At 48.6% G+C, this 12,826-nt stretch overlaps 1 protein-coding gene across 1 annotated transcript in view; it reads right to left on the bottom strand.

Annotated features, from left to right (window-relative positions):
- Positions 1-12,398, bottom strand: part of ZDHHC2 (zDHHC palmitoyltransferase 2) — an 83,754-nt gene extending 71,356 nt beyond the window's left edge. Inside the window, exon 1 of the mRNA XM_075556763.1 lies at positions 12,053-12,398. Within this exon, the coding sequence (XP_075412878.1) occupies positions 12,053-12,179 (127 nt within the window). The 5' untranslated portion in view covers positions 12,180-12,398. The remainder of the gene's footprint in view (positions 1-12,052) is intronic.
- Positions 12,399-12,826: the final 428 nt, after the last annotated feature.

Here is a 12,826-nt window from a genome sequence, read left to right as displayed (position 1 = left end):
CTGTAAGTGATAAGCAAAGAATGCAGCCTGGCTAGATGTGCATTCAGGAATCTCTGCAGACTCTCAGGGCCTCAAATTCCAAAGATCTGGGCAAAATGATAAATGCCACTCCTCCTTGATCTTTCTCAGCCAATAGAAAAGAAATGAAATTGTGAATGTGAAATTCTAGGACCCCCAAGGGCCTTGACTACTCTTGGGTGCATGCTTGCTACAAGCCTCAGATTGACAGGCCACTTCAAAGTTAAATGGGGTTCAGGCCACTCTATTTGAGAAGTCTGGGGAGAATGGGGAGAGTCGACAAACATTTTAGAAAGCCACTTTTATTTTGTTTGTTTTAGCACTTTAAGGGGAGGTTCCATCCTCTGGAACCACAGCAACGGAATCTCGCTTTGCGGACAATGTTGGTGAAGTTTGGGTGTGTCCTGAAAATGCATTTTACTTATTTTTAATAATGATGATTTTATAAGTAAATGGAGATAAATATTTCGCACATCCTAAATGATCCTTAGGTAGTATTCTTAAATTTTCAAGTGCGTTCTATGGTTTAATTGATTTTAGCATCTAAATCCTTATTAGAGAGTACATTTCAATGCCCAGAAAGATGTCTTATTGTTATAGTTGAAAGCAGAAAAATTACTACAAGCTAATTCATAAATACTTAAGTGATCAAACAACAGAGAGCTGAAGTCGAACATTCATAAAAGATTGATGTTCTCTGGTGCTTGAAATGTTTACTGTGTTCACAAAAGACACAATTAAGCAGTTCACCTGGTATTCATTCATTCAGGAAAAATATGCATGGATGTCCCATTGTGCAGGCCAGTGGGCCAGGTACCAGGGATGCAGGCTATCTAACAGCAGGGCCACTGAGAGTGCTCGGTGATTTTCTGTAGGGCATCATCAGACACAGTGAAATCTGTGAAGTCCAGGACTCAAGGTCACCTTGTTTTCCAGGTCTTACAAGTTTGCTTTTGATAAGGTGGGGTCTAACCAATTTTCTATTTTTGACTTTAGTGGAAAATACTTGAGTTTTTTCTTTTCTGCTGCCAGGTTTCCGCCTCACCAAGGCTTGGCTTTCTTAAGTGTTACTGAGTAAGAATGCTGTTGTGAACTGCCATCAATTGACCCCTGACACATGGCAAGCTTTTGTACAACAGGACAACACCTGACCTGGGCCTGGGCCATCCTCACAAGCCCCCTAAGTGGAGTCCATCATTTCAACTATTGTGGCAATCCATCTCACCAAGTGTTTGCCAGGGCCTTGTGGCACTCTACTTCACCAAACATGCTTGATCCTTCTGAGGATGTGCCCAGTGCAGGTGATGGGATACTTTTCTATAGGATTTCCTTGATTCATTTTCAGAAGTAAGCACCAGGCCTTTCTACCTAGTCTGCCTTAGTCTGGGCATTCTGCTAAAACCTATCCGCCAGGTGCGACTCTGTTGGTATTTAAAATACCAGTGGCACAGCGCCCAGCACCATAATAGCATGCGCTCCATCCCAATATGGCAGAGAGGTGGGGATAAGCAAGTTAAAGCTTGCCCAGTAAGCCCCGTGGGGCACTGTTCTACCCCGATACACACGAGGTTGTCATGAGTTCAATCTATTTGACGGCAATTGGTTTGACATGTAAAACCATTAAAATTTGAGTGGAACTCATTGCTATTCATACACTGCTGTGGGTGATTATTTTGATGAAGCTTTTGAATTAAACCCAGGGTCTGCAATAATGGATTCAAACAAGGGGTCATTATCCACCTCTAAAATATGACAGTGAATGTCATTCATTGCTGAGGTCCACGCTTTACCTAACTTGACGGAGGAGCCTGTTTGTCCGAGCTGATTACTCCCTTCTCCTGGTCACACTCTCCTACCTCGGCTTTGCAGCCCCTCCCCTGCACTGGCTGTCCTCCATTGCTGCTGCTTCCTGTGCAAACTGGGTCATCCCTGGTCCACCGCTCAACTGACATTTATTTCCTTATTATTAGAATGTGCCCAGCGTCAAGTTTTACATGTGGAGGATTCCCAAATTAATTAAGTCAGACCATACTTCTCTTCCAAATACCAAACTGTTTATTCAACTACTTACTCAGCATTTCTGTTTCAATGTCAACATAGCCAGTGTTCATCTAAATTCACCCCAGATACACACACACACCTTTTCCTATTATCAGCATTCTGCATTTCAATTGCTTTCCATCCTTCCACTTAGTTCAGGGCCAAACCAGCAGAACAAATCTCTCCCTCCTTCCCTTCCTCCCTCTCTTCATTCCTTTTATGTTGCACATCTGTCTTTCAGAAAAAAATGTTTCGACCGTAAAGACACAGCTAGACTCAGACCAGCTCTCACCACGGTCACTATCCTCACCATAGTCTGTCACCACCTCTTCTCACCTGGGCTGATGCAGTCTACACAGCTGCCAGGGTGATTTAAAAACCACCCAGGAGGCACAGTCTGTGACCAGTGTAGTCAAAACCTTGCTGTGGGCCCTTCTTTCACTCCAAGCAAAGTTGAACGAAATCTTCACATGGCCTTGGAGCCTGACCTGATCCACACCTCTCTGCCTTCTCCACTGCAGCCAAAAGATCTCCTTGCTGTTCCTCAAACACAGCAGCCTCGTGCCTCGGAGTTTCTACATTCTTTGCTCCCTCTGAACTGCCCTTTTCCTCAGTACTAACATGGTTAAATCCCTCAACTCCTCTATGTCTTGCAGACATGGCATCTCATCAAAGATGCTTCCTTTGGCCACTGCATGAGATATTGCCCTGGCTCCCGCACCCATCTTGCCTGGCTCTGCTCGCTTCCCTTTGTCATGACACTTCTAATCCTCGGGAAAAAAGGACACAGCCGATTGACTTATGTTCATCTTCCTCTGTTCCACTAGAGTGTCAGCTCCAAGAGCAGCGATAAACAGTTTTGAAAGAATTAAGAACTTAAAAATATGTCCAATAAATCACATGATTGAAAGATATTCGACTCTTGGGTTTTGCACTGCTTTTATTGGGGCACGTGGTGACTCCAGAGCAGCCCTGTTGGTGCTGCGATGAAGCATGTGGCCGCGAAGCCCTAGGTCAGTTGTTTGACCGCATGAGAGAAAGATGTGGCATCTGCTTCCATGGGGCTTACGGCCTAGGACACCCTAGATCTGCCTTGTCTTATAGGTTCACTCAAAGTTGAAATAGACTTGATGTCAGTGGGTTTGGGATTTTGTGGTGAATCACTACCTAGCCCCCTCCCCCCCAACCCCTACAGCCACTTGTTAGCAACTAACACACAGCTCTTTGTTGTGCGTATCTGACATGCGGTTACTGGAATGAACTACACTTCCCTAGACACAAGCTACCATCAACCCCCTGATGATGTGGAACTAGTGTCTGCTCTTCACTCACACTGACTGGCTCACAGGAGATGGCCTGGACGCTCATCGTGAGCAAGGACATACATCCTTACTGCCTTTCTTCTGACGCACATCGCAGGACATTGCTCACTGATGAACAGACGTGATCACAAATCAGACCCTGTGAGGCAGAGCAGGTTTTTCACTCTAAGTTTGAGGCCCCTAACTGAGCGATCATTCTATCTCCATAAATGGCATTCGGAATCCCTCACTACACCCCTGTCTCGGCTGTTTTGGCTGCAGTATTTCTAATCTGAATTCCATGCGCACCTCACAGAGACTGCATTCTAAATCACGCCATCCCTCATCTCCTTTCCGAATCCGGTGAAAAGCCGCCCTTGAGATTCCGCCACCTGCCTCTCTGAAATGACCTTTGGGTTTCCCGGGGGTCACGGGCACAATCCAGGCTGCTTTTTAACTCATCCTATCTGAAACCTACCTTCCAAATCTGATGAACATCGGTTTCATCACGTGTACAATAAATACAGCCAGAAAATTACCGTGTGTATGTTTAAGGGAATAGACAGCCATGCCAAAGCATCTTGGTTTTCAAAGTTTCACCGAATTCTAGTCTGATCGATAAGGTCCTTAGAACTACATAAACGCATTTTCATAAGGATCAAGTCTATAATAAGGTGATCAGGAAAATGGATGAACTACCTTTAAACTATTTACGCTTTGAATACTAGACTTTAAAAGACATAGAGGAAAAAAGTTTTCTTCACTCTGCAGTTTGTGTTTTGTCAACAGACCCATCCGGACTGTCCTGTCCTTCTAGGTCAGCAGCGATCACAGCCGCTGAGCGGACAGTGACCCATCGGGACCCTATCCCCCCGGGGCTCCGGGTCAGCCTGCTGAAGAGGCAGGACTGCGCCAGAATCAGAGCACAGTTCGTGTGAAGAGCATTTCAGGGGACCGTGGAGAAACATTGGCATAGAAATGAAACCCGGCCGCCTGCAAAACGCGTACTCATTTGCATGTTAAAATGCCATCAAAACACCTCTAAGATGAACACTGTCGCGGAGAGCGGTGCTGGGATAGTTAATGCGGTGTCTGTTTTCGCTCAACAGTGCCTCCTAGGTGAAGGTGGACTGGGTCATGCTCCAGGCACTAGAGTTTATAATTCCATCTAGAAGTCAGCACCAGATGAAAAGTCAAATGGCGAAAACGATACACAGGACTACAAAAGGTACTACGATGAGCACGTGCGAGAAGAGCATTCTCAGGCAATCACAGTTTGTTACGTTTTCTCTGCCATTTGCTTCCAAAGAAATCAGACCACCGACCTCCTCCTCCCACCCACACCCCACAATTTCCAGCCGGGACCAGCAGCCTTCATTGGGCTCACCTTGGAAGTCGGGTCACAAAAATTACTCTAAAAACAAAAACAATTAGAAAACTTTCTTCAACAGCTTTCCAATGGACTATTGAAAATCTTAATTCACTTATGCTATGTTGTTTTTATTTCACATTCCTGAGTGGTAATACAAAATTATATAATGCTGTATAATATTAAAATGGTTTTTCTAAGTGGTCTTTGGGATACTGCGTTCCAAAGGGATGGTGATATGTTCTAACCTACGGCAAAGGAGCGAGCATTTCCACAGGTCTCTCTTACACACACACACACACACACACACACACACACACACACACACAGAGAGAGAGAGAGAGAGAGAGAGAGAGAGAGAGCGCTTGTAGCTGGCTGGGGGACGTGACGCCACTGTGAAACGACATGAAACCAGCGGTCCAGCGGTCTACATTATTCAAGGTAAGTCCCGGTTCCATTTTCCTGAGATGAGAAACCACAAGTTTCCATTAGAGTGAAAATCATACACAAACAAAAGTCAGGAAGGATCTTCTTTATCTCTTTAAATTTTATAAAAATTACGATTGTACTTTGGATCTTCTCACTAAAAACTTCTCACCCACATACTCATCAGGGGAATATACAAGAGGTTTCAAAAGTTTGTGGGAAAATAGAATTTAAAATAATAGCATCACTCGCTCTCTTTCTCTGGTTTCCTAACTTCTTCACATCACAAACGTTTAAAAAGGTCTCACTTTACATGCAGCCACATTTCACCTAGCGTCTCTTGTTTTCTGTCCATTTTCCAAGGAGGGCTCGGCAGTCTTCCCCAGGATTCAAGTCCTTGTATTCATGCCGCGCCCCGTGTCCTCCGTGAGATTGCCATGACCTCCATTCACGGTAGGCGAGAGTTTAACAGAATCTAACCTGTGCTTCTGTGTTCTACCCTTAACTGTGCTTGTTCGTTTGCCTAAAGGAAGGAAAATACGATTACTTTATCTCCCACACTGAACCACAGGTCCGTGTACCAAATTCTTTTAATCCGTGAGACTCTTCTACAACCACTCTGATATATAAGCAGTTGATAATTATTTTGAAGGGTGTTAATTGGCAAAGACTGCAAACCCCCAATTCTCTAATGGTCTACACTTCCTAGCTTACTCCAGAGGAGCCAATTTGGCCGGCCAAGTGTTTCTGTAATAAGATTCTTTGGAACATACCACACTGCTGGTTTAAGCATTCTCTGCAATTGTGTCTGCTTTAACAGTCAGATTAAATAGAGTCCACATGGCCTGCAAAGCCTACCTACATGGACTACATGGGCCAGAGGATAATGTCGTCAAAAACTTACACAGTTGTGCAAAAGTGCTGGGCTTATCTTCAGCCCTCTGCTAACTCTTCTTAATCAACAAGCATAATGTTTCGCAAAGGTGCTAAGCAACTTTCAAGGGTTAGAGAGATCTAGCTAGGGTTGGCAGAAAAGCAGAGACATGCTAACCTCTCACCCTGGAGCAGCTAAAGAACATCACGGACAGAGCACTTTTAGCAGCTCACCAACATACACATGTCCCATATGCAAATGAGGACGGAGGCGGGTCTAAATGATCTCTAGAAATGACCTTAGTACAAACCATCAGCAAACTCAGAACTGCACGACGAGCCACTATAATAACCAACATTTTGTAACACCAGCCTCTGGGTTATCTTTAGAAAAAAGTTAATCAAAAGTGACTAAAAAAGCGGTAGGGGGAAGTTTCTTGGAATAATCCTGAACTTTTTTTGTCAGTTTGAAAAGATTAAAAAAAAAAAAAGGCAAACCTTGTGAAGACCATTTTAAATGTGAGCACTTAAAAGGGAAAATTCAGTTACTTTCTGCAGCATGCAAATTCAGCACGGGGAAATGCCACCACTGACTGGCAAAACATACACCATGTCCAATAACTCCGCTGAAGTGAGGCTGCAGTGCACCTTACCGCACCATCCCTGAGTCAACTCAGACTCCCAGCGCCCCCTACAGGACACCGCCAGGCCACCTTTTGGGTTTCTGAGGTTGTACATCTTGACGACAACACTCCTCTTTCTCCTGTGGAGCAGCCGATAGGCTTGAATGGATGACCTTGAGATTCGCAGCCCCACACATAACCCCAAATCCACCCAAGCGCCTGCGCTACCCATGCTCCCTCTAATTCCCCATCAGAAAGCATACATTTTACCCTTTACATGTATCTTACTTTATGGAAATTGAGCTAATAATTAGAAGGACCAGAGACAAATTACACTCAAAAGAATTACACCCAGGATGGAGGGAGAGGGAAGAGGAGCAGAGGCAGGAGGGAGGGAAGGGAGGCAAGGGAGACATGGTATGAACAAAAGGCTCTAGTTAATAAGAAAATGGGATAGAATGATGAATGGAGCCAATACGACAATCCAATTTTATCTTTTCTTTGACAGAGTAGGAAGCAAATTTACCCGAAACACTTGACTCCTACAATGTAAAGAAAGTTTATCTACACACATTCTGGAGAGAGATGAGGTTATTTTATGAAACACAAACACTAGGCAGAAATTATGCCAGTGGAAAGAGTGTCTAGAGAGCCACATACATCCATGATGTTAAATATAGAAACTAACTGTGATGAGAATCATTATCTCCGGTTTCCAAGGATACCAGGATAAGTACTACTCCTAAATTGCGGTTCATTCAGCAAAGGGCACAGAGTAATTTATATTCAGGGTCATCCCTAGCTGACAGCAGATGGGGAAGGAGGATCGAAGTAAATAACTCGGTTTGTTCACGTCTTCCTGTACCCACTGCAGTTCCCAGCCTCTGACCCTTCCCACCTTCATTCTTTGGGGTCAACCTTTGGCAATGCTTTATAGGTGACATTTGCAAAACATGACTATAAACACAACATTCAAGAAAAAAACCCACAAGGGACAGGGCAAGTAGTCCACATGCAATTAATGCTGGGGGAGTGGGAGGAAAGAAGGCTGGCATTGCCATAGAGAGAGGGGGGGGGAGGGAGGGAGGGGGAGAGAGAGAGAGAGAGAGAGAGAGAGAGAGAGAGTGTGTGTGTGTGTGTGTGTGTGTGTGTGTGTGTGTGTGTAAAGGAGAAGAGGTGGGTTTGTGCATTTGTCTGCCCCAGGGGCTGGAAAGGGACTGCTGCACAGTTCATTTCAGCTTCCCACCCAACGAAGGTGTCGGGCAGTGGTGACTCAGGAATATGGTTCATTTCCAGGCCAATGAGTCAGCACCCATCATCCATCTGTTAGCGGAGGTTTGCATTTACTATGATGCCGAACGGGTTTCCCTGCCGCTTCTAGTGGAAGATGGGCTTGAAAGAAAGAACAGGTGCTCTACCTGAGAAAACCTGCTAATGAACACCCTAGGGAGCAGAGCAATAGCTGCTCGTGGTGGGAGGACCCACCACCAGGGACACTTCATGTCATTGTGCAGGAGGTGCCCAGAAGTTGGGGTCAACTCCATAGCAGCTAACAACCACCCAAGCGAAGCCATCCAAGACTTTGGAGGTTTATTGTTCTTAAAGGGCTGTCCTTTCTAGCTTTACATTCATTTTCCATTCGATCTGACAGACGACTTGCTGTTGGTGTCTATAGACCTGTTGTTGTTAGGTGCCAGTGAGTCATCTTGAACTCAAAGTGGCCCCAAGACAGAGCAGAAACTGCCCTTCGGGCTGTGTCAGTTGTCATCTCTAAGGAAGGAAGCTGTCGGTCAGCATGGGACTGGGCAGCAGTTCAAACCCAACAGCTGTTCCACAGAAGAAAAGCAAGGCTCCCTGCTCTCGTGAAGATGTGCAGGCTGGCAGAGCCTACCTAAGGTCACCGTGGGTCGGACTCCACTCGATTGTAGTGGGGCAACACTGATGGGAACCGAGTGCCCGCTCTTTCTCCCTCAGAACAGCTGTGTGGGTTCAAACCTTTCCATTATCAGTACTCCTTTTCTAGAGTTGTTTTTTAGTCATTTTATTGGGGACTCCCACAACTCTATGACAATCCATACATCCACTCATTGTGTCAAGCACATTTGTTGCCAGCATCATTCTCAGAACATTTTCTTTCTACTTGAGCCCTTGGTATCAGCTCCTCATTTTTCCCTCTCCCTCCCTGCTCACCCCTCCCTCAAGTACTCTTGATAATTTATAATTTTTTTTTTCATATCTTACACTGACCGGTATGTCTCTCTTCACCCACTTTTCTATTGTCCATCTCTCAAGGAGGGGGTTATAGGTAGATCCTTGTCATTGGTCCCCCTTTCTCCCCCACCTTCCCCGTACCCTCCCTCCTGGTATTGATACTCTCATTATAGGTCCTGAGGGGTTTATCTTTCCTGGATTCCCTGTATTTCCAGCTCTTATCTGTACCAGTGTACATCCTCTGATCTAGCTGGATTTGTAAGGTAGAATTGGGGTCATGATAGTGGAGGGGAGGAAGCATTAAAGAACTAGAGGAAAGTTGTATGCTTCATCAGTGCTATACTGCACCCTGCCTGTCTCGTCTCTTCCCATGACCCTTCTGTAAGGGGATGTCCAGTTACTGATGGGCTTTGGGGTCTCCACCCCCATTCCCCCTCATTGACAATGATATGATTTTTTTGTTCTTTGATGCCTGATACCTGTTCCTATCGACACCTTATGATCACACAGGCTGGTGTACCTCTTCCATGTGGGCTTTGTTGCTTCTCGGCTAGATGGCTGCTTGTTTATTAAAAACTACCCATGACAATCTAGACGATATTGTTTCCAAGTCATTTATTTGTGCATCCAAGGCCATTTATCGAGTGATTTCCATGCAGCCGGCATTGTGCCAGGTCAGGTGGGTAGTGACAGGCAGCCATGCTCAACTTCCTTTTTAACTTCTTCAAGATCGCCAGTTTACGCACCAATCAGAGGCCATGCCACTGAGTTCATTTTAAGGAGGCATTCTCTGCCCTGATCAGACTGGCGCTTACTAAAATTGGGACAAACACTGGAAAAACCACAGGCTGCCAGGAGAGCAAACAAAGCGGTTCTGGAAGATGGTGAAACCCACTTGTACTATCAGGAGAGACCAGTCCCCGGGGAAGCTCATCATGCTTGGGAAAGGAGAAGGGCAGCAGAGAGGAGGAAGACACCCCCCGCCTGCCCCCCAGGTGGACTGGCTGCAAGAATGGCTAAAACATAAGCAAAGTTGTGAAGACAGTACAGGACAGGGCAGGGTTTCGTTCTGTGGCACAGAGGCCCGCGATGACCAGGAGCTGACACAGCAGACCTAAACACAACAAAATAGAGCTGGGGATTTTATGGAGACTTTGCATGTATGTCTTCAACCTACAGAACATCTACATAAAAATCTGATGCAGATAGAACACAGCAATTTTCTTTTTAGTTGGCCTCTCCTTCCACTGTCACCTGCCTAACCGATATTTTAAGACCTCCTCAGGTGGCCCTCAGCTGGATGCAGAGGAACTTGGATGGGAAGAAAAGCAGCCGTTGCTGTTAAACACTTCCTCTGGATGGACAGGAGATGTGGCATGAGGCTAAGCTTCTTAACTTAAGGCAATCATTTAGCAGAATCAGCAGCCTCTTTTTAAATCAAGGCCTTGTAGCTCTGTCTTCTTTACGTCATTTCCATTCATGGAAACCGTTCACAGTTTTAAGACGGTAAAGGAGTACAAAGCAATGAAGGTTCTCAAGAGTTACATAATGTAGTGTGTGTCTCTCAGCAGGCTAGCGATTTGATATGAAAGGTGAACACAAAAATGACATAGTGCTTCCGACAGTTTTCTCCCCATACATTTTTAGATGATTTGAATATCAAATTGAAATATCAACTCACCTACTTAGATGCATTGTCCAAACGTTTTTTTTGGGGTTCATTTTAAAAATAACTATTTCTTTGTACTAAAAGATATTTCTGTTGCAATAAGTAATTGTAGCAAAATTAAAAACCAGGTGAAATAATCCATATCAGCCCCCTTAAAGTTATGTCAGTAAAATTCTGATACATGATTCTGACCATGCTTAGCTATTTCTCAAAAGGGGCAACTTTTTGAGGTAAAATGGTTTCAAACTACATTCTATGTCCGGATCTTGGAAGTTTTGAAAATGCTTAAATGAAGGAAAGTGCTACATGAAACCTTTCTCCTCCTCACTCCCAAGGCCAGAGTTTTGCCTCACAGCGAACAAGTAGACATTTCGGTGGATGAGACACAAAAAGCATGCGCGGTGTCACTGGCAGACAGGGTCTCCTCTCTCCAGCACTGTTTCTCACGCGGCCCCATCGGTCTTCACAAGACCTCTGAAGGCAGAGCCAGCGATCAGTAAAGGTCAGGGCTGTGCTCACTAGGGTGCAAAAATATCCACCTCACGTTAATTAATTAATTGATTGATTTTTAAGTTCGGCATTGACAGTAGCCTTCCCCACCAATTCAGGAACCTGAAACTTGGACTTGGGCCACTTTGCCTCAGGCAGGCAGTCTGCCTTCTTTCCCCGCGCCCCACTCCCGTCAACACCGTCTCCCTACACACACACACACACACACACACACACACACACACACACACACACACGGTCCTGTCTACACCGTTCCCCTACACACACACACACACACACACACACACACACACACACACACACACACACACACGGTCTTGTCTATTGCACACCTCTGAAAACACTTTCTAGTGTCTCTCCTCCACCCCCGCCCTGACACTAGAAAGTGTCCGATGGATAATCCTCAAATCCTAAAGGCAGCACAAACGCTCCTGGAGCGCCGTCACCAAACACCGCACAGGCGGAGCAAGGTCGGCCAGCGAGAGGTCGCTCGGACTCCCGATGCCCAGGCTCCGAGCCCCCGGCGGTCGGCGCAGCTCGCCTTCGGGCCCAGCCCGGAGTCCGCCGGCCCCAGCGCAGCCCCGGGCCGGCCCGGTGCGCGCAGGCTGCGGCGGAGCAGACCGCGGCGCCCGCCGGGATCCGGCCCTGCACTGCTAGGGGGTGTGGCCGGGCAGGGCTCCGGGGACTTGGCCACCCGGGAGTTGGGGGTGGCAGTGGCAATGTGGCCCGAGAGTTGCTCGGGGGACGGGAAGGGTGGTGGGAAGGGAAGGTGACTGTGCAGAGGCTTGGCCGCGGGGCAGCCGGGCTCCAGCTGCGCGGGCAGTGCCCGGGGCGCAGGGGCATCTTCAGGGGAGGCAGAGACGGGGTGCGCCCGGCCCTCCGAGCCCCGCACTGTCCCGGTGGGCTGGGAAGCGGTGGCCAGAGAAGGGTCCTCTCTCGGCGGAGGCGGCCGAGCCGGGTCGGAGGGGAGGTGGCGCGGGGGTCGCGGGCGGGCGGGGGCGCGCGCACTCACCGAGGCATAACTGGATGGCGTAGGCGTAGTAGGACCAGCCCAGCAAGAGGCCGATGAACACCACCGGTGTCCAGTACAGCACCCTCCGGCACCGCCGTCTGACGCCGCCCGGGCCCGAGGGCGCCATCTTCCAGCCGCAGCCACCTGCCCAGCTCCGCCGCCGCCACCGCCGCCCGCGGGGCTGGCTCCGGGGCGGACTGGCCGCGCCCGGGGCCCCCGGCGGAACCGGCCCGGGGGCGGCGGCCGGCTGCGCTGCGGCCACTGCCGCCGCCGTGGCGCTAACTCCCCATCCCGCCGCCGCGAGCCAGCGCCGCGGACTCCCGGCTCCTCGGGCCGGCGGAGGCGGAGAGGAGGAGGAGGAGGGGCAGGAGGAGGGGAAAGCGGGGGAGGACGCGGGAGGAGGGAGCCGCCGCTCCGCCCCCGCTCGGACCCCCCCTCCCCTTCCAGCCGCCTCCCGCGGCGAGGTCGCCGGCGCCCGCGGGCAGCTTTCGGGGACCAGGGCCGCCCCCACAGGGCCCCTCTCCTTTGGGCCCGTCAGGGGCGCTCCATTTGGGAGTGAAGTGGCCCCCCTGCCCCGTTTGGCCCCGGACGCGGGAACCTAGAGGTGGATGGTGCGCGGGGCTGGGGGCGAGGGCGCCCCTCCGAGCCCTGGGTGGCTGCTGGGTGACCCCCTTCGCGCTCCCGAGTTAGTGGTCACCCCGATGCTGTGACCGATCTGGGAAGCAGGGTTTCGGCGGAGGGGACCCTCGCCTGCCCCGGGCGAGTGGGGAGCGA

Source organism: Tenrec ecaudatus, chromosome 8 (genome assembly GCF_050624435.1).
Source record: "Tenrec ecaudatus isolate mTenEca1 chromosome 8, mTenEca1.hap1, whole genome shotgun sequence".
In the NCBI taxonomy this organism is placed as follows: Eukaryota; Metazoa; Chordata; class Mammalia; order Afrosoricida; family Tenrecidae; genus Tenrec; species Tenrec ecaudatus.
The sequence above is the reverse complement of the archived record's forward strand: the minus strand, read 5'-3'. Positions and strand labels throughout refer to the sequence as shown.